At 38.9% G+C, this 19,930-nt stretch overlaps 2 protein-coding genes across 2 annotated transcripts; one reads left to right on the top strand and one right to left on the bottom strand.

The window, feature by feature from the left end:
• Window positions 1-101: 101 nt before the first annotated feature.
• On the bottom strand, window positions 102-9,557 carry LOC143884249 (CSC1-like protein ERD4). Its single transcript, XM_077387714.1, has 6 exons — window positions 9,054-9,557; window positions 6,259-6,401; window positions 3,705-3,980; window positions 2,344-3,188; window positions 1,485-1,740; window positions 102-748 (listed from the first exon to the last, which is right to left on the bottom strand). Exons 1-6 carry the CDS (start codon window positions 9,319-9,321, stop codon window positions 362-364), a joined length of 2,175 nt encoding a protein of 724 aa, XP_077243829.1. The 5' UTR covers window positions 9,322-9,557; the 3' UTR covers window positions 102-361.
• Window positions 9,558-15,040: 5,483 nt separating this feature from the next.
• Window positions 15,041-18,004, top strand: CYP703A2 (cytochrome P450, family 703, subfamily A, polypeptide 2). Its single transcript, XM_077386126.1, has 2 exons — window positions 15,041-15,988; window positions 17,200-18,004. Exons 1-2 carry the CDS (start codon window positions 15,077-15,079, stop codon window positions 17,836-17,838), a joined length of 1,551 nt encoding a protein of 516 aa, XP_077242241.1. The 5' UTR covers window positions 15,041-15,076; the 3' UTR covers window positions 17,839-18,004.
• Window positions 18,005-19,930: the final 1,926 nt, after the last annotated feature.

The following is a 19,930-nucleotide window of genomic DNA, read 5'->3' on the forward strand; positions in this document are numbered from 1 at the left end:
AGGAAAATTCAAGATTGGATGGTGGGTTTTTTACTGGCACAAAGAATGTATGAAAAGCTAACATAGGAAATTCAATGTTTCCCACCAAGGAAAAAAAGAAATACAGCAACAGATACTTTTTGCAAAATTCAATCCATAAACAAAGTAGTACAGAACCAACAAATACCAGTATATATATACATACAAATGCCATAAATACAGACACCACTACATCAGAGATAAAAAGAAGGTTCTGAAGGAAATGATCGATAGACATCTCGTGTCAGTTTCTTGGGTTGCAGGCTACAATGAGCATAGAATCTAAAAACACAAATACGTACATCAACATCAAACTAATTGGCATTGCCAAGCTTTTCCAAGTTCAAGCAAAGGATCTTGTTCTTGAAGCTGCTTGAGATCGGGCATCTTCAAACTGATCGGCATCATCAAACTTATCCGAATTTAAGCAAGGGGGAACATATGCCTCAAAAATAGTTTCCATATTTGGGATCTCCTTATTGTTCTGTCTGGCGATAATTTCCAGAGGGGTGAAGCAAAAGGCGAGGTAGAAACGCTTGTTACAGACATAAGCAAAGATGAAGGACATAATAATAAGGGGTATTACAAGAGGAGCATATAAGAACTTTTTGAGGCCGAAATATCCAAACATGGTTACTTGGTAGAGGATCAAGGCTGCAAGGATCCGTGTATGCATGTGAGGCCACATCCGCCCGTTGCTCTCGTAAGAAGGAATATAGACATTCAATGCCTGGATTAAAAAAAAAAAAAAAAGAATGAGGAAACTGGTATTATGTATTAAGTTTCAATGATGAAATTTACGATTATACTTGAGTGATAATCGCTCGACAATAAGCTGTATTATCAGGCTATCCAAAATGGGATGCGTTCTTATATGATGGATGCACATATTTTCAAAGAAAATAAACAAGCAGGCAAAAGTACAAGTGGGTCCAATGATTTAAACTATATATATATATATGGATTTGCTAGGGACCATTGTGGAAGGCATTTCGCAAACTGGCTGTTGCATGAGAGAGCGCAGCCACATAGGCTCACTTTTCAACAGACTTTGTCTTATTCATTAATACATATCGTGACCGAGAGTAAGACCGATAGGAGAGCCCAACAATGAGAATGTGCCATGCGTGAAAAAAATTACTTTTTTTTTTTATATTTTCCTAAACCTAAGGGCTGGCTTACGTCACTTGTGATGTTGTGGCGAGAACCCATTTGTTCGGTCCCCTGCTCGGTCTTACTCTCGGTCTCGCTAGTAGTGTGTGTGCGTGTGCCTGCGCACATGTGCGTTCACGAGACTCTTCATAATGTTTCTATTGATGACTCTTCGATCAATTCAAAATATTCATGCTGAGAGGTATTTTACAGGTTTATCTTGGATGCCATAAAGTTCAGTGATAGATGTACAGAGTAAGAGTGTTTTAAAGTTAAGGTATAGATGCACACAGTAAGAGATTTATCCACTTTACCTGATTCCGGATAACAAGCCATCCGAGGCCGAAGTATACCACCCCAAAAGGAATGATCACAGGAGCTATTACTGAATAGCAGAGGACGATTGTTATAATCAGCATGTCATTGGGAACTCTAGTGGCAAAACCCAAATTTCCAGGAGCCCAAGCTTCTTTCACCTCCGCTTCAGTTTTACAGAGATACTTCCTTTTTAGATGGTAAATAATCAGAGGAATCAACCGGGACAACTCAAGTCCATAGCCAACAAAGAACCTGCAGGCAAATTATTACGTAAGGAAAAACTTTCCTCATAACCAACAAGTAAACATGTAGAAAGTCAACGAACAGAAGATAATCGGTCAATAAGTACAATACACAAAATTAATAGCAGTCACTCTCTAATAAGGTAAAATATAATATATAAAAAAAAGTTGTCAATGAAAAACAATACACATCTCTCGACCGCAAATGCTGGAATCAATTCTCTACAGTAAGGCAAAACCCACGCTGAAACACAAAAATACTAATTCTAGAAGCAATTTTCCAAGAGAAATATTGAGCCTTTAGTATATTAATTTGATAATATGAGAAAATGAACTATTTCAAAAGAAAAGCATGTCGGAAAATGGAAATCTTACTTCAGAGCAACAAATGCGAGAAAAATATTGGGTGTTGAAACAACTCTCTAAGAGAAATGTTGAAAGTATGAGAATGATCCAAGATCCAAAGTTGAATTATTTTAAAACATTAAATTGTAGATAAGGACAAATAGAAAAAACAGAAAATATTTTGTTCTCAGTTAACATAAAGTGAGAAAGACCCAATATTGAATTATTATAAATGATGAGAACACAAATGGGAAAACATAAATCTTACTTGAGAGCGACAAATGTGAGAAAGAAGGTTGCGTTCGCTGGCAAGCTAGTCCCAAGCATGGTTACAATCGTCTTGGGCTTATCCAAGATTGTCTTTAGAGAACTGATCAATGTTCCACCAATTGTTACTCCAAGGAAGACATTGAATACTGTAAAATAGAAATACTTTCCAGAGGTCGCTCTCACAGCATGGCTTTCAGAAGGGATACCCTCGGCCTTGGACAGAAACATAAGCAATGTTGGCAGCAAAGCCAGAAACACAATTAGCGCAATCTGAGGCAGATAAGCTTCCAACACTGTCCTAATCTCCGGCTGGTTGACAACCGGCTTCAAAAATGGCAATAGCTTTTTCAGGTTATTGAGAGTCGTGAATGCCGAGATTACCGTGATTGGGATCATGTAAAAGACAACAGTCAGAAATACAATACCATAGACTGTATACTGCCTTAATTGCCTCTGGTAGAACTTAAATGGAATGTTTTTCCATATCAATTGACAAGGTTCGGGGGCTTCCATTACTGTCCAAGTATCAATCATCTGAGCGTGGAGGGTCTGTGCGGCAGAGGCTGCAGCCAGCTTATTGTTGAAGAAAATTAGGGCAGAAGGTTGCTGTTTCTCTTTAATGGTGATATTCTGTTCAGTTTCTAATTTTGGAACCAGTTCTTTTATCTTCTCATTGCAAAAATCGATTGTGTCAACTTTCTTGCCTACAAGACCAAGGAAGCCAGTTCTATTTGTGGGTCTTGTTCCTTCCACTTTGCTTACAGTTTTTGATTTTGTGTAAATGGCCTCTGCACGGGCAAGTTTCTTTTTGTAGCCTTCCAATTCTTCCCAAATCTTATATGCCTGAAATAAGATAAATAATGAGAAAAAAAGAGACTCATTGGACAGAAAACAACCTGTGAAGCACTAACATTCTGACCAACTATGGACACTAATTTCTAATCAAATGATTAGTCTGAAGTCTGAACCACTGTTGGTAAAATCGTACGATTCAAATCTGAATCTTACGATTCGAATTAAATCATGGGTTGAACGATTCAAATCAGAAGGAAAAAACATTTTTGTAAAAATCGTACGATTCCACTTTGAATCGTGCAATTTTTACGTTTCATTTTACGATTTTTACGATTCTGTCTGTTTTGCATTTTGAGAACTGATTATTATTTCAATATGGAAATCATTTCAATATGCTATGTTTATTGCTGGAATTCCTTTGTATGATGATTAATTGTATGATGATTATTATAGAATTAAGTATGTGCTTTGTTTACTGTTGTGATAAATACTATGGACACTGATTTCTAATCAAATGATTAGTCTCAACTGTAAAACACAGGCAGTTAGCAATGATAAAGTTACCTCTTTGTGGTCTGTAACCACCATTGATCTGTAGAATGTTTCTGGATGAAGCGCTTTAAAATAAGAATCAACCTGTTCTTTTATAGTTTGGCCCTTGGGAGCTGGAGGGATATCCCTAACCAATATAGTAAATTGCTCAGGCTTCTGGCCTGGGGCCTCTAAAGCAGCTGCTCTCATATCGGAAACATGCTTGTAGGCTTTCCATAGTATATAATATGCAACAAAAGAAACCCAATAGGTTGCTATCAGGAAGGCCCACAACCTGAGACTCTTCTCCTGAAACATTACACGAATACAGATTAAAAAACGCGTTAACTAATGGGAAGAATTTAGAAAATTTCCCATAATACCCAAAGCTTCAACTTTTGTCTCCATCGAGATTGTGAAGAAAATATCTGATCTGCGACTTGAAAGCAATGAAGTAACTTTTGAATGTTTAAAACATTTCCCCATGAAAAGGGGGCTTCGGTAGAGACAAAGAATCAATATTTTCATATGAATCAATATTTTCATATGAATTTCTTACTTTGAAATAAATTTTCTGCTTATCATTTAAACGCTTAAAATATTCAAGACGTAAATTCAGAACATCCACATATAAATCATTTAGTATGAATTTCCTTTTTCATAAAAGATGACAGTTTTTTTACAAGTGCAGCAAAATAAACAGATAAAAGATGACAGTTTTTTCACAAGTGCAGCAAAATAAACAGATAATAATAGCATTAGAGACTGCCCCAAGAAAAGGGAAGTATTCATCAACTGAGTTCTTCAGGATCTATGGAAGCTGAAACTGCTGAGTTAGTCTATTATCTATAAAGTATTACTTACTATCACTATATATAGTCGTAGACATCTGTAAAAAGGTGGGGGTAGCACCGATTGAGGAGAAGATGAGAGAGCACCGCTTAAGATGGTTTGGGCATATCCAACCTAGGCCTTTGGATGCTCCGGTGAGAAGAAGTGACTCGTGCCAAGTTGGTGGAGTAAAAAGAGGTAGGGCAAACGGAAAACAACTTCGGTAGAAACAGTGACGAAAGACTTGATGGCTAGGAACATAACAGAGAACATGACCTTGGATAGGAGAGAATGGAAGAAAATGATCCACGTAGACGAACCCAACTAGTGTCAGGATTAGACTTAAGTCAATTTGAGCCGGGTAGATTCTTTCACCTTCTTCATGAAAATTTTCTAAAGGATTCATTAGCCGACCCCAACTAGTTTGGGACAAAGGCTTAGTTGAGTTGAGTGGTAGAGATTGCCCCACGACAAGGGAACTTCTGTAGCGAAAGAAGCAATCTTTTCATATAAATTTTATACTTCAAAATACGATTTCTGCTTACCTAACATAATTATAAAGGGAATGTTCAATTGAGTTTCCTCAGGGTCTATGGAAGCTGAGTTGGTCCATTATCTATGAAATAGTATTACTAACAAAAATCAATGCCTTCTTTTCCCCTGGGGATGTCACTGTAGGACAAAATCACTGCAAGAAGAGTAGTTGATTTCTTAGTGGCGTTGTTAGTGGGATTCCTTTTTGGTTGTTCCATGTGCTTACACACCACTCAATTTCGTTGGGATATAATGGCTGATTTTTTAGACTACTCCATTGTTGTAAAGAAGGAATGAAACAAGATACAGCAGTTGGCGCTTCTCTTTCTTTTACCCAAGGTAAAGGAATCCAAGTACCCATCCATTATGTCAAAAAGCTATGTGTTTTGGTCAAATTGTGTCGACTCAGCGAGTTCTCCATTTCTTTAAGAGAAAGAAACTTGGCAACAAATAGTTGGATCCATTATCTATGAAATAGTATTACTAACAAAAATCAATGCCTTCTTTTCCCCTGGGGATGTCACTGTAGGACAAAATCACTGCAAGAAGAGTAGTTGATTTCTTAGTGGCGTTGTTAGTGGGATTCCTTTTTGGTTGTTCCATGTGCTTACACACCACTCAATTTCGTTGGGATATAATGGCTGATTTTTTAGACTACTCCATTGTTGTAAAGAAGGAATGAAACAAGATACAGCAGTTGGCGCTTCTCTTTCTTTTACCCAAGGTAAGGAATCCAAGTACCCATCCATTATGTCAAAAAGCTATGTGTTTTGGTCAAATTGTGTCGACTCAGCGAGTTCTCCATTTCTTTAAGAGAAAGAAACTTGGCAACAAATAGTTGGATCCTTGGTTAATGAATAGCAAAGTTTAAAATCAGATCAAGTACTTGAAAAACCTGAGGCTTGAGTTTAAATTGTACCAGAATTTTTTGATCAAAAGACAAGTTGGTGATGTTTCTTAGATTTCCACACTAAAGTGTATCTGGTAACAAAAGACGAGCTAAAGCTTGTTGAAAAGCTGAATAGCCCGATGATAGTGAAAATATTAAACCATGTTAGGCCACAACATTCATTTGAGAATTTCCTTATATCCCTTATGGGTTTCTGCGGGCTGAGTTGGGTTTCTACAGGCTGAAAATTTCGCACATTGATCACAAGGCAAATTTCAGGCAGACAGTATTTTGAGTGTTTGTGCTGGATTTAGAATAATTCATATGGCTTACTGGGATGTTTCCCATTGCTAGCTTGTTGAGATTGTTGAAGGCCCCAGTGTCGTTGGTATGAGATGCTTCATTTTTGCTGGTTCCAGCAACTGGAAGAAGAAGCGGCAGCAGCATGACACCAGACAGTACCAATATCCCAAGTGCTGAAACATTTGAAAAGAGAACAAACTTCAAATTGGTATATATATGTATATATATTAAATGTAGAATATTCGATAAGAGGGGCATTCTAAACAAACATAATTCTTGTCATCCACAGAATTATTATCTTTGGAATCATTGCGAGTATTTCTTTCACACAAAATATAATAGTGGGCTCCCCCTGGGTGCATGCTAGAATAGCATATAGAAGGGAACTCAACATGAGCCTGATTTTCAGCCTCACCCCATGCATTACTCATTGATTGCTGATACTCCATGATTTTTTAATGGAAAATGCATTAGATAACCAAAGGCAGAAGAGACCAAGGAGGGTCTCAATAAAAGAAGAAAGCAAGTATAAAACAAAACAAAACAAGAGAAACAACAAAAATTCAAACACGCATTGAGTTAAAAACTATAGTTTTTTAATATATACATAAGAATGTATCACTCTAGAGGCAAATCTTATCATCAGCATCACTTTGGACTTCCACATAATCAGCAAACTGATTTCTACATGAGAGAAAAAAGGGCAGAACAAGTAGAACATGAAAGGAGAAAAAGTTTTAACACAAATAGTTCAGTCTTATTTTCTTCAGGGAGAGTGTTTGCAGTAATCTTTATACATACTATTATTATAGATATATAATTATTTACTAGAGAAACATTCACAGGCAGATAAAAACCACTAAAACCTCATATAAAATGCCATGATTCAACGCCCAAAGGGCTCATTAAAGAGTTTAGAGTAAATTTAACTTAAAAGAATGTCCTTCTGTACGTGGCATAATGCTCTCGATTAGGAAGGAAGAAAACACATATTAAGATAAAAACCTACACTGGAAACTAGTTACAAGATCCATATTATTAATTAGTAATTTACGAGTCTACATGGCAGTAATCTTTATACATACTATTATTATGGATATATAATTATTTACTAGAGAAACATTCACAAGCAGATAAAAACCACTAAAAACTCATATAAAATGCCATGATTCAACGCCCAAAGGACTCATTAAAGAGTTTAGAGTAAATTTGACTTAAAAGAATGTCCTTCTGTACGTGGCATAATGGTCTTGATTAGGAAGGAAGAAAACACATATTACGATAAAAACCTACACTGTAAACTAGTTACAAGATACATATTATTAATTAGTAATTTACGAGTCTACATGGCATAATGGTCTATACTAGGAAGGAAGAAAACACATACTAAAATGAAAAAAACAAATCACTAGAAACTAGTAAGAAGTAGGACTGCAACTTGGGTCGGGTTGGGTTTCACTTATGCTAAAAATTGAATTGGAATCAACCCAAATCCGACCCAATTTTAAGGTAAAAGTGCAACCCAAATTCCCAAAAATTGACCCGACCGACTCGCACAACTAGTTACAAGATACAGAGATCATTAGTAACTTACCCAAGCGTTAATGACCAACCAAATGAAAATTTTTGCTCAAAATTCTATTGAGTTTCGAGAAGTTAGTTATTATTTACTAGTTTATCTAGTATTAATTCATAGAAAGAAATACTGTAGGCACATCGTGTGATGTTTAACACAGAATCACATACAGTCACTAGAATTGGCCGAAATGAACTGTAATGGAAATAAATGAAATAACAAAATGACAAGACTGATCAGAACTGAACTCAAATTACTGAATGCTCACAAAAGAATTGTGGTTGAACTCTTCAGATCAGAATATGCTGAATCACAGAAGAAAATGACTATCAAAAAACAAAAGAAAAGGGAAAAGAGAGAATAGGATTGACCAAGGGAAAATACCACCTTAACCTCACACCCTTTTATTATTCAAAACTGAATTTTAGTAAAAAAAAAATAAAAATTTGAAATTAAAAAAATAAAAGTCATTCATCAGGAGTGTATTAAAAATTCAAAATATAATAAACAACTCTCCTAAAACCATAAAACTCAATAAACACCCAAAAAAGTACAATAGACCGAAAATGGAAAGAAATACTCCTTAGTCATTAAAAAAGCACTGAAAAATCCCATCCTAAAAAGGTACACATCAAATTTTACAAGAAAGTCTAATTCCATAATCAGAAAACACCTAAATCCTTAATCCTCATTAATAAAAGCAAAAAAAAACGCTAACCTATTCCTAAAAAAAATACCCACCAAACTTACAACTATTCCAAAACCCAAAATCTCTCCAGAAGAAAACACACCCTTAATAGAGCAAGGAAATCAACTAATAAAAACAAAAATTCCAAATTCTTTCCCAAAATTAATTAAAACCCCGAATTCTTTAGAAACATGCAAAAAAAATCTAAAAAATCCCAAAAAAAGGGGGGGAAACCCCTAAAACAACAGATAATAAAAATCACAAAAAAAAAACTCCTAAAAGTCATAAAAAACATATTGATAAGAAAAACAACACCCTTCATAAAAATTTAAAAAAAAAACTCTAAAACAAAAGATAAGAAAAATCACAAAAAAAAAAAAAACACCCTTAAAAGTCATAAAAAACACATTGATACAGACACAAAATTGGTAAAATGGCCTAAACCCAACATACCTAAAACAACAGATAAGAAAAATCACAAAAAGAAAACCCCTAAAAGTCATTAAAAAAAACATATTGATACAGACACAAAACTTGTAAAATGGCCTAAACCCAACATACCAGAGCTCAAGAATACGAAATAGACGGCTGTATCGACGCCCGCCATTGTAATGACATCTTTTTCAGTTGCTTTGAGGGCCTCTCCAATCCATGAAAATGGGCTTCTAGTCCTCTTTCCATTTACCGGTTCTAATCCCTTCAAAATTCTGTTAGGATAATAGATCACCTCGTTCGAAGGTTTCCTCGAAAGCCATGCGAAGATGAATACTAAGAAGATGAAAATGATAAGCGAAGTTGTAAGAGATGTCACAAAAGAACTAAAATCCATTTTTTTCTTTCTCTATCTCTGCTTTTCTTCTGCTCTTCTGATTCTTCCAGTTAAAAGAACTCTGCTCTATGAACCCATTTTATTGAAAATCAAAAGGCATGAAAACTAGCCGTTGATGTATAAATGTAGAAGTAAAGTGAAAGAAATAGCCGTTCAGACGGAGGCTTTAATGGAGACGGAGAAAAAGAGACCTTCAAAATTAGTTCTGATAAAAACACCCATACCGGTTACAATGGATCTAAGCAAAACGTATGATAAGAGAGAGAGAAAATATAAGATGAAATGACTAATATACCCCAGCAAGAATACAATTCTGTTTTATTAATGATTTAGACATTGACACTCACTCTCCAGTCTCCACCCATCTAAACAACTAATCATTTTGGTTAATGACATTAGAGAGGGTATTTCAGTCATTTAGCAGGACTTAACGGTAATTTACAATTTAAAAACAAAGGTGATAGTTGTCCCTACCCCTACCACTTGCTTTTCTTTATTTTGTCCTTTAATAATGCAAACAGCGTGTGCTGTTTTTGGGTCCCACATGATTGTAATAAATTCCACTTTATGTAGGACACGTGGCAGCCTGGAGTGGCCTGCCGACAGTCATTGTTTTGACGGTTTCCCGTTAGGATTGCAACGGCCCGAAGCGACGCTACGAGCGTTTCCCTGTGTTTGGTCGACTTCATTTTAAAAGTCGGCAGTTATAGGAGTGGGAAACGGAGACGCGTCTTCCTCCGTCATTGAACCGCGTAACAATTATGTTCGGCGCGACGTACCTGCACTTGTGGTTCCCCGACATTATTAGTCCACCAGATCGCCGTACACGTGGCAGTAGGACATGCCATACATGTTCGTTAGAAAAACGTCTTAAAAGATACCATGATTTTGAAGACACACCTCTATGATGTGTCCATTTATCATCATCACGACCGTTCATCTCATCTGGATGACATTGCCTGAAAATCACAGCCATGGATTGGATGACTCGAATATGACATCTTCAATGTGGGACCCAAAGATGAATAGTACAAATGGTCATGTTTTACATTGGTGGGGCTAGGGGTGTAAACGAGCCGAGCCAACCTTGGCCAGGCTCGGCTCGGCTTGTTAAGCTCAAAAGCTCGGCTCAGGCTCGAACCAGGCTCGGCTCGGCTCGGTCAGGCTCGCGAGCCTTAGAGCTCGGGTTATATTAAGTTCACACTCCTCATCTTCCCTGGACAGCCCTATCTAGTGTAATTTGACTACTCTTTTTACACTACGGGGGGTGGTCCAAGAAACAAACAGGGTTCCGAAGTGACATATTTTGCCTCCCTCTTTCACTCCCTGGACAACCCTTTTAGTGTATATATTAATATATAGTATATATATATTTTTTAATATATTAAATTCTTAACGAGCCTGGCCTAGCTCGGGCTCGGGCTCGGCTCGTTAAGCTTAACGAGCCTGGCCAGCCGGCTCGGCTCGGCTCGTTAAGGATTCGAGCCGAGCTCGAGCGAGCTTCCGAGCCCGAGCCAAAATTGACACCCTTAGGTGGGCCCCCAAAGATGAATTATCCAAATGGTCCTATGTCACATTCGTAGGCTCCAAAGGTGATGTGTTCAAATGGTCCTATTTCACATTGGTGGGTCCCAAAGGTGATCCGTTCAAATGGTCCTATTTCATATTGGTGTGCCCAATCACAAGCGTAGTCTCACATGGGTGCTCAATTGTTTGTAACATCATTGGAACACCTTGCCACATTACTACTTCAGCAGGCCTAAAAGTAGGACTGCAACTCGAGCCGGGTTTTACCCGACCCGAACCGAAAATAGCCTGGGTTGGGTTCAGGTTTCATAGGTCGAGCCGGGTTGAGCATTCAAAAGCCTGCATGAATCTCGGGTCGAGCCGGGTTTGAAGGGGCCCGACCCGAGTTACATAAGTTATAGTATGTACATTTTTTTCTATTGTTAGTTAAAAGTTAAAAGTGAAAAACCCACGCACCCACTGTTATTGCGTATGAGTGTAATTTCTGCTTCTATGAGTTGAGTTGATTCAAGTGTTTGATTCAGCATTGTTTGATTGTAATTACAACATTGTTTGATTACAACATTGTTTGATTCAAGTATAATGTGAGTGTAATTACATCATTGTTTGATTCAAGTGCAATGTGAGTGTAACTTTTGCTTCTATGAGTTGAGTTGCCTTGCCAAACAAGAATTTTCCTTAAAAAATTGTGTCAACGTGAAAAAAACCCGACCCGAGATTTATCATGGGTAGGGCCGGGTTTGGGAATCGTGGGTTTTTAAGAAAAAAACCCGACCCGACCCGACCCGACCCGAGATATTTCTCAGGTAGGGTTGGGTTCTCCAAAACCCGACCCGCCCGACCCGAGTTGCAGCCCTACCTAAAGCAAGGAATTTTAGCACCCGTTAGGATTGCAACGGCTCGAAGCGACGTTATGAGCGTTTCCCTGTGTTTGGTCGACATCGTTTTAAATGTCGGCAGTTACGGGAGTGGGAACCGAGACGCGTCTCCTCCGTCATTGAACCGCGTAACAATTATGTTCGGCGCGACGTACCTGCACTTGTGATTCCCCGACATTATTCATCCACCAGATCGCCGTACACGTGGCAGTAGAACAAGCCATACGTGTTCGTTAGAAAAACGTCTTGTATGGGTGTCCATTTATCGCCATCACGACCGATCATCTCATCTTGAGTGACATCGCCTGAAAATCATACCCATGGATTGGGTGGCACGAATATTACATCTTCAATATGGTCATCTTTTACATTGGGGGGACCCAAAGAATGGTCCTATTTCACATTGGTGGGTCCCAAGGTGATCTGTTCAAATGGTCCTGTTTCACATTGGGTGGGCCCAGTCACAAGGGTAGTCTCACATGTGTGCCTTATTGTTTGTAACATCATTGGAACACCTTGCCACATTACTACTTCAGCAGGCTTACAAGCAAGGAATTTTAGCACCCGAAAAATGATTACCAACACCCCTATTAAAAGACAAGTATCATTTCTAGTGATTGTCCATGAATGCCGAAAAAGGGTATTTTGGCCATATCAATATTTATGATTTGATGGGGACGTTGCCCTTATCACAAGCAATTTCTTTCCTTACCTCTCCATCACTCAATTCATAAATGCTATCTAAGTGAATAGAAAATGGCGATATTGACATTGCTACCTTTCTTCTTCGAACCATGCTTCTAATTTGGTAGGTTTGACCTACGGGTCCCACTACAAAAATTGGAAAAAAACATTTCCCTGTGATATATTCGCCCCCTTTTCATTCCCTGTCCACCCACTGGTAGTGTCAAAAGAGCAATCGCAAATACACTACATAGGGGTGGACCGGGGAAGAAAGAGAGGCTAATATATCAGTTCACCAAAAGAAATCTTTTTTATGGTGTGGTGTGGTGACCCACTAAATCAATGGCCAAGATGGCCTACATTAGCGACTGTGTAGGGCCGTGATGGTAAGAAGTAAAAGCCACAACTTTTTAAAGCAGACTTCTGTGAAGAATGCTAAACTGAAGGGCGCCCTTGTAAAAACCAGCTACAAGGACAGCCCTGTGATTTCCTATTTTGTTAGCGTCGAGGGTCTTCATTTCCTAACATGCACACGATAGGACAAGCTGTCTATGTAGCAAGTTTCATAATACTTCCCTTCAAGTTGGAGTGTCAAGGTCACAACACCCAACTTGCGAGTTAGTCTTCAGAAAGAAGCAATGCCTAGTGGTTTGGTAAAATTATCAGCAGGTCGTTCTTTGGTATTGGTATTGGTATAAGATGTACGAATGAGACGAGCGAGTTTCAGGAATAATGTGGCAATTAATTTCGATGTGCTTGGTGTGCTCATAGAAACCAGGATTAGTTGCGAGAACGCTGAGAAGGGCAGCTTTATTTCGCAAAACATGAGTGCTGGTTGAAGATGCAGAAGACACAATTCTTGAAGTAGATGAAGAAGCCATGTTACTTCGCAACATGCGGTAACCATTGCATGATACGCAGGTTTAGTAGAAGACCATGTAATTGTTCCTTTTTTCCTAAGTTTCATGAAATAGGAGAGGAGTCTAAGAGCATACAGTAAAGTGTAACGAATCGACGCGATTCGGGGCAACTTGCCCAATCAAAATCACAAAAAATGCACGTAATTGGGCATTACTTGATGATGAAAATAGAATGCCTTGGCATATATAAAACCCAAAACCAAAACCGACTAAAACTCAAACTCCTCACATGTTCTCTCTTCAAAACAACTAATAGATGAAGTATCTAACCATTTCACTACATTTCCTTTTGCTTTTCTTATTAATTAATTTCAAATCGATAGAAACCAAGTATCTAACCAACCAATAGCTACCTAAAACTCTAACACCCACAAAACAACCACTCGATTCTCTTCCTCTTGACTTTATCTAACTATAACTCATCTAAAACTAAAACAACTACTGCCAGTCCTCCTCTGAACTTTATATAACTATAAATCATCTAAAACTAAAACAATTACTACCAGTCCTACCGTCACCTATAACAACGTGCACGGGTCGACAATGACTAACATTGCCATGTGAGCCTAAGGTACTTTTGTCATTTAAAAATTGCCATCGCAATATTGTGTAAGTGATAAAATAGGGATGGGTGTTACTTGTCTTCGTTGAAGCTCTCATAATTTTAATATAGTATTCTCTCTTAGAATTTTATAAAATCAAACTTGTGTATAACCTGTTACAATGGTGATTGTATATGGTAAAAATTTCTTTGACCCTACTGTGCTCATAATCAGATTAGAAAATTATAATTTTATCTAATTTTACACTTAAATGATACTGTGCTTATTTTCATTAGAAGGGAGATGATAAATTCGCACCCCCCTCCCTGTGGGATAATTCACACCATTTATTAATGTGAACTGTGGCGGACTTTAATGCCTTTTGACGTTGATTCACGTTAAAAGGGGTGTGAATTATCCTACATGGGGTGTGAATTTATAGTCGCCCTTTCATTACTTATTAAAGTCCCGACTAGTAAAGGCAATATTCATTAAAGGGCCATGTTTGTAAATTTGGGTGAGGATTTGTAAGACTATTGGGAAGAGATGGGTGATTCTTGAGTGGACGGGCTGTTGGGCCACATATTTCTATGGGTTCTAGCGTCCATTATCGGCTTTAGATGTGAGAGGTAAAGAAGAGAATTCCCTTTTGGGCCACATATTTCTTTTATCTTTTACTCTTGTAGAAGTAATTTAATCCCATTTTGCGGACGGGCTGTTGCATGTTAGAGCAGCCACGTCCTGAATGAAGACAAAATTTGCTGAATAGTGAGCCTGTGTGGCTCCTCCCACCTGCAACAGCCCATCCGCGAAATGTCTTTTCCGATGTATGCTAGCAAATCCGTTGCTAATTTGTTAGAGAGAAGTAAACATGCAATCTTCGTTTCTTAGAAGTGTGAGATCACATAGGAGAATTCCATAGGCATGTCCCACCAACCATGACTTCTCTCCATCTGGTGGGCCTACTTTAAAAACATTTCTCATGTCTGCGTGGGCCCATCCTACGTCAGGATATGGAGACCTTGGATTGCCATACGGGCCCAGTAGTCACCAGTAGAGCATGCCAAGATTGTGGTTAATAAGAAATATTATCAATTAAGATAGGTATACTTAGTAACTTAAACATGCACAAATCATGATATATCAAGTTTAAATAACTATCGGAGTTGATCTTTAATTTAGCCCGGTTATTATCACAAGCCGCATGGATTCAGGCACATTGGCTCTTACCTTCCTGGCCACCGTTCTCACTATCGTGATTCTATATAGGCGACTCGCCGGAAAATCATTACATAACCCTGGAAGGCTACCACCGGGTCCACCAAGGTGGCCTATCTTTGGCAATCTTCTCCAATTGGGCCCACTTCCACACAAGGACTTAGCCTCCTTCTGTGCAAAGTATGGCCCCCTAGTCTATCTTCAACTTGGAAATGTCAGTGCCATCACCACCGATGATCCCGACGTCATCCGGGAAATACTTTTCCGGCAAGATGAGATCTTCGCCTCCCGACCCCGGACTTTGGCCGCCGTTCATCTGGCTTACGGATGCGGAGATGTGGCATTAGCCCCATTGGGCCCACATTGGAAGCGAATGAGGAGAATATGCATGGAACACTTGCTAAGTAGCAAGCGTCTCGATTCATTCGCGGAGCATCGGGCCCACGAGGCGGACCACCTGGTCCGAGATGTGTGGGCCCATGCTCAAGCAGGTGAGTCTGTGAACTTAAGGCAACTTCTAGGGGCTTTTTCCATGAACAATGTGACAAGGATGTTGCTAGGTAAACAATTTTTTGGGGTGGAATCAGGTGGGCCCCAGGAAGCCATGGAATTCATGCATATTACACATGAGTTGTTTTGGCTTCTAGGGCTAATTTACTTAGGGGATTATTTGCCCATATGGAGGTGGGTGGACCCATTTGGATGTGAGAAGAAGATGAGGGAAGTGGAGAGAAGGGTTGATGAATTCCACAGTAAGATAATTGAAGAACATAGGAAGGTGAATGAGAAGGAGAGAAAGAATGAGAGAGAGATGGACTTTGTTGATATCTTGTTGTCTTTGCCTGGTGAAGATGGGAAGGAACACATGGATGATGTTGAGATTAAAGCTCTTATTCAGGTGACCCTCCTACCTATCAATTACTATCAAGTATCAACACCATGCTTTTAGTTTGGGAAATGATATCACTCTCTAGTTTTAATAATGACACCCCTCATTTTATTCAATAGTTCTCTACTGTTAAGATCCAGGGAAATTTTATCTTAGAATTTTTTTTCCTGGAAAAATGGGGTTTCTAGCATTTGACTAACTCATTTCCCATAATTAATTTTTTTTTCCTGATTTCTAGGAATATTAGATCCTACTAGACCTTGTAAATTTTTTTTCAACAATCCTATTTTTTTGCAAAATATAAATTTCATAATTCTTTTCCTTACATTCAAAAGGCCTTTTGGTTGGACGTGAAATTCTTTTCCATGGAAAATAGGTTTCTAGCATTTGGCTAACTCAATTTTATAGATTTTTTTTTTCAGAATCAAATTTTCTTCCGAGTTTTAGGAAAATTGCAACCCCACTAGAACTTAGAATTTTTTCATGCAATATTTTTTCTATTCATCAGTTTTATTTTCCTATGGACATGTTTGTAATCATTAAAAAAAAAATCATGAAATATTTGTCTACCTAATGCAAGAGAGGGGAAAGCGGCAAAAGAGAAGAGAGGGGAAAGCGGCAAAGGAGAAAGAGAGATTTGACTTTTGAGGGGTTGGTGAGTGAGGAGAGCATTTGGGGTTTTAAAAAATGAACCCTGCCTGCCTAGGGTGGCAAAATTGGCCGAACCGAGCAGGAACCGAGCTGAAACCAAACCAAAAATTCGGTTTCGGTTCAAATTTCGGTTTGGGGATCAAACCGAACCGAAACTGAATACTTCCAATTATTATGAGTAAGGGGTGGCAAAATTGGCGGAACATAACCAAAAATTCGGTTTCGGTTTGGTTTTACCAAACCGATTCAAATTTCGATTCGGTTCGGTTTGGGGGTCGAACCGAATCGAAATCGAACCATTGCCACCCCTATGTCTACCCTTCTTTCACCTTGGGTAAACAAATATTCCATGAATTCTTTTTTCATGGTTGCCAAACATGCCCTATCGGTGCCATTATAAAAAATAAGGGGTACTGTTGTCATTTCCCTTTTTGATACAACCTTCCGTATAATTTATCAATAAAATTTCAATCTATAACCTAATTTTACAATAACATTATACCGAGATATCGAGACCTTCAAATCTTGGTAAAGATTATGATATTGGATCCTGGCCTTCCATTTTGCAGGACATGATAGCCGCGGCCACGGACACTTCATCTGTAACAAATGAGTGGGCCATGGCAGAGGTGATAAAGCATCCACGTGTCCTACGTAAGGTCCAAGAAGAGCTTGATCGTGTTGTGGGCCCGGATCGTATGGTGTCCGAATCCGACCTGGCCCACCTTAACTACCTACGCTGCATCGTTAGAGAAACCTTTCGGATGCACCCTGCGGGCCCCTTCCTCATCCCACACGAGTCACTCCGTCCAACTCAGCTTTTGGGCTACCACATTCCAGCCAAGACACGTGTCTTCATCAACACGCACGCTCTAGGAAGGAACGGTCGGATTTGGGACAACGTGGACGAATTCAGGCCAGAAAGGCACGTGCCAGTGGACGGGAGCCGAGTCGAGATAAGCCATGGAGCCGATTTTAGCATCTTGCCGTTTAGTGCTGGGAAGAGGAAGTGCCCTGGCGCGCCACTTGGAGTCGTTTTCGTCTTGATGGCTCTGGCTCGGCTTTTTCATTGCTTTGACTGGGTCCCACCGGAAGGGTTGAACCCCGAAGACATTGATACTACTGAGGTTTATGGGATGACCATGCCGAAATCTCAGCCGTTGATTGCTGTTGCTAAGCCACGTCTGCCACGTCATCTGTATAGTTGACTTGGGCATGATCGCGAATAGCAGGTGTTGTGTTGTTGCTGACGTGGTTGATAGTGATGGTTTTTGTGACGTTTTCTTTGGTGACTAAAGGCCTATTTTGGATGCCACCCAAAAATGTCCTTTTTTTACAAATGAACTTATTGTAAGTTAATCTTATTTACAAATAGCTCGGCTCGGGCTCGTTAAAAGCTCAACTAAAAGCTCGACTCGGACTCGTTCGTTTACTAAACGAGCCGAACTCGAGCCTAAAAATTGGGCTCGCGAAATAAATGAGCCGAACTTGAGCTTTGTATAGTTCGGCTCGGAAAAGCTCGCGAGCTTTTTAAGCTCAGTTCATAAATGAGCTGAGCCGAGCTTTAAAGCTTGGATTATGTTTGCTTTTTATATATAAAATAAAAGAATGTGGGTTTTTTATTGCAAATAAAAGTTTGGTCAAGTGGTTAAAGCGCTGGATTTAGAGGGGGGCTTGGGTTCAAATCCTGCATATGTATGTTTTTATCAGTCTTGAGACGAGCCGAGCTTAAGCTCGGTTCATTCCACTTAACGAGCTGAGCCGAGCTTTCTCGAATATTTCATGAGACGAGCCGAGCCCGAACACCCCAAAGCTCGGCTCGGCTCATTTGCAGCCCTAATTAAAGCCTTGTTAGAAGGGATTATTTACATCATTTGTAAATTTATTGCAACCATTATTAAAAAATAATTATATTTAGCTCCAAAACCATTTGCATAGGCAAATAATTCCAAAAAAAATAAAAAAGAGGCTTGAGCACATCATATTAAGGCCCTGTTCGTTTAAGATTATCACACAACAAATTGTGAGTGCCAAACCGATTGTTGGACTCAATTTTTTGTTTAAATTTGAGTCCAATAATCGGTTTGGCACACACAATTAGTTCTCATTATCTTAAACGAACAAGGCGTGATTAAGTGTGTTTGGCAACCATTTTCCTCACAGGGTTTCTCTTATTTTTGCATTGTGGAGAATGAGAAAGGATGAAAAATAAAACGACCCAATTTGGCAGACTGGCCCATTTCCGCCAGTTTCTTGTGATTCCGTTAAAATGGTGCAGGACTGCAGGGGAATGCAGTTTCATCTTATTTTTTTAAGCCATGCGAATTTGATTCGGGCGATTCTCATACTCCCCCGTCTTCACCCGTTTCGTATGCTCTTCCGGCAGGAGAATGAGAATGGATGCCAAACACGCCCTAGATAGTTAATGAGATGTTGGGGTTCCATGCAAAAGCAAAAAGTCTCACATCGGATGAGTGAAATGGATGGGGGTGGGTTACTAGCTTTTAGGGATGAGTTCTACCCGGTTAAATTCCCAACATGAGAGCATTTTATTTTGTTTAATACCTTGATCTATTAAGCCAAGGCTGTACATTTTATTATTTATAAGATTATAAATGTGTGTATTGAGAGCATTTTATTTTGTTTAATACCTTGATCTATTAAGCCAAAGCTGTACATTTTATTATTAATAAGATTATAAATGTGTGTATTGAGAGAGAGTGAGAGAGAGAGAGAGTAAGATACATATCTGTCAGCACCTGTTTGTATTGGATTTTGAGAACCGATTGTTAGTCCAAAACTGATTTATTATTAATCAGTTTTTGACTCACAATTTCCCAAAATCCAATTTCGTACTCACAATCGGTTCCCAAAATCCAAAACAAAAAGGGCCTCAAGAATTCCTCCTTTCAAAATTTTAAAGCGAAGCACACCAGGTTTCAGTCGTAGATGATGACATACGTTACTTTGTGGCCGAGATGAGAAACAAAAGTAGCCTTTGACTCTGCAATGAAATTCCAAGAAGAGAAGTAGCAAGTGCCACTCTACTAGAAAGACAGCCAAACCTCATCTCTGTCAACTCTTCACTTAAAAACAATATCAACCACCGAACAAATGGACAAAAACAAAAGAAATATCACCCTCTATCCTATTTTAAGTAACCTAACGCTATTTCTAGTCATAAAAGAAGCCAAAACAACGTAACGGCTCGCCCCATGAAACGCTCAATCTCTTTGTCCACAACACCACATTCAAATTCTAAATGTAACTGATACCTTGGCCCCCTTTTCTACCCTACCC

This window comes from Tasmannia lanceolata, unplaced genomic scaffold (genome assembly GCF_043159265.1).
Source record: "Tasmannia lanceolata isolate RefF3 unplaced genomic scaffold, GAP_Taslan_0.1 ptg000008l, whole genome shotgun sequence".
Lineage (NCBI taxonomy): Eukaryota > Viridiplantae > Streptophyta > Magnoliopsida > Canellales > Winteraceae > Tasmannia > Tasmannia lanceolata.

Bases quoted from the DNA above. Each gene is read 5' to 3' on its own strand.
- CYP703A2 (XM_077386126.1), top strand. From the start codon at position 15,077: ATGGATTCAGGCACATTGGCTCTTACCTTCCTGGCCACCGTTCTCACT. The intron at 15,989-17,199 runs GTGACCCTCCTA...TCCATTTTGCAG, and splicing joins AGATTAAAGCTCTTATTCAG to GACATGATAGCCGCGGCCAC.
- LOC143884249 (XM_077387714.1), bottom strand. From the start codon at position 9,321: ATGGATTTTAGTTCTTTTGTGACATCTCTTACAACTTCGCTTATCATT. The intron at 3,981-6,258 runs GTAAGCCATATG...GTAATGTTTCAG, and splicing joins TAGCAATGGGAAACATCCCA to GAGAAGAGTCTCAGGTTGTG. The intron at 3,189-3,704 runs GTAACTTTATCA...ATCTTATTTCAG, and splicing joins TGGTTACAGACCACAAAGAG to GCATATAAGATTTGGGAAGA.